At 49.8% G+C, this 1,595-nt stretch overlaps 1 protein-coding gene across 1 annotated transcript; it reads right to left on the bottom strand.

Moving 5' to 3' along the window:
* Positions 1-416: 416 nt before the first annotated feature.
* LOC147624945 (major pollen allergen Bet v 1-D/H-like) lies at positions 417-1,371 on the bottom strand. Its single transcript, XM_086818891.1, has 2 exons — positions 1,099-1,371; positions 417-952 (listed from the first exon to the last, which is right to left on the bottom strand). The coding sequence occupies exons 1-2, from the start codon at positions 1,280-1,282 to the stop codon at positions 615-617; spliced, it is 522 nt and encodes a 173-aa protein (XP_086675017.1). The 5' UTR covers positions 1,283-1,371; the 3' UTR covers positions 417-614.
* Between the last annotated feature and the right edge of the window lie 224 nt (positions 1,372-1,595).

Below are 1,595 nucleotides of genomic sequence, written 5' to 3'. Positions count from 1 at the left end.
ACATTTGTTTGGATGCATTAATATGTGGAGAAATGCATGGAGGTTTGTGTGTAGTGTATGGAGATGATTCATACATGTAGGACCCCAAAACATCACTCCAAGAGGTGAGCCGGAAAATAGAAAAAGAAAAAGTTTCGTCTATCTAATGTTGTGCATGACTCTACGTCCCCGAAAATCTACGCAATGCAACATTATCCTCCCAATGTTGTGGGTAGAGCTATAGCCCTCTGATCAAGTGGGGAAGAGTGACATGCGAGCGAGCGTAGTGTAGCTAATGCAATGCATTGTTAATGTAAACACCCCATATTGCCACGTAGGATGGTAATTAAAGCAAGGAGCATACATACAAAGGCAACACTCTCGCCGAGCATGTACATATCCAAGCTTTGAAAAAAAAACACACACACACACACATATGTATATAAACCTCTTTATTACTAATAAAAAGTTTCCCCCTCGATGAAGAAATACAAAAACGGCAGCGCCCAAAAAACCAAGATGGTAGTCCCTCCCGTTCGCTCAATCGTTTGCTCAAGAGCAGCCGACCTCATGAGAAGCCTTCGTATTTAAACAACCATTTGCCTAGGTAGAGAGAGGGGGGCCAGCTCCAAGATTCACTCCGTGTATAAGTCGCCGTGGGCGAGCAGGTATGCTTCCACTCCAGTGAAGCTGAGGGGCACCACCTCCTTAAGCGCCGCAGGGACGTGGGGCTGGTGCTTCTCGGACAGGGCCTCATATTCGAAGGACCAGTGCACCACGCATGTGCCGGGGTGCGCCCCTTCCTTCACCTTCACGGTGTACTTGTAGTGCTTCACCAGGACGCCCAGGAAGCCCCCTTCCACCACCTCCACCTTCAGCTTGAGGGCCTGGTGGTCCACCTCCTCCAGCCTCTCCTTGATGTGCAGCACCACGTGCTCCGGGTGCTTCTCTCGCGCAATGTGCTCAGCGTGGCCTGCGAGGAGCCATGAAAACTGTCATCAGTATTATCTAATTTACAATGATTCAATTCATTATGCAGCTAGCGCGAAGCTGCTCATGCAGCTTATAGCTGCTTATTTAAATAAATCAATTCATTCATCGACCAGCCTGCATGCATACTCTTGTGGAAGTGGATGGTTCTCAGCGAGCCCGGCTGGAAGCCGCTGCCCGCGTACTCCACGCCCGCGATCACCTGCGGCAGAGCCTTGGGCAGGCAGTTATGGGCGTCCTCGAAGGCCCCGCGCCACAGCCTCTTGGCCGACACCTTGCACTCCACCTTGTCGCTGAACACCTCGATCGCCATTGCCGGGAGAGTTAACTAACTGCTGTGCAGGAATATTGCTAATAATTATTAACAATTATTAGCTCAAATTAAACAAGAAAGAGAGAGAGAGATAGAGAGTTACACGGGGATCCAGCCCACCTGCTTTTATACTGCAAGAGTTGCAACTCCATTCCATTTGTGATATCCACAAAAGTCCTCGTGGACCCCATTCCTTTCCGCCACGGCACCCATGAGCGTCCAATTACAAGAAGAAAAACCCGCAGGGCACGCCACTTCGATTTAAGACTTTCAGCAGCGCCTGCACAATGCTATCGGGATTCGGGATCGATAC

The sequence above is a fragment of the Cibotium barometz genome, chromosome 24, assembly GCF_041138505.1.
Source record: "Cibotium barometz isolate CiBa-2024 chromosome 24, ASM4113850v1, whole genome shotgun sequence".
Lineage (NCBI taxonomy): Eukaryota > Viridiplantae > Streptophyta > Polypodiopsida > Cyatheales > Cibotiaceae > Cibotium > Cibotium barometz.
Note: the sequence above shows the minus strand (reverse complement) of the source record. Positions and strands in the feature narration are given on the sequence as shown.

What these genes read in the sequence shown, in the direction of transcription:
- LOC147624945 (XM_086818891.1), bottom strand. Translation starts at nt 1,282, where the DNA reads ATGGCGATCGAGGTGTTCAGCGACAAGGTGGAGTGCAAGGTGTCGGCC. An exon ending in AACCATCCACTTCCACAAGA is followed by an intron (nt 953 to 1,098) that starts GTATGCATGCAG and finishes GGCTCCTCGCAG; the next exon opens with GCCACGCTGAGCACATTGCG.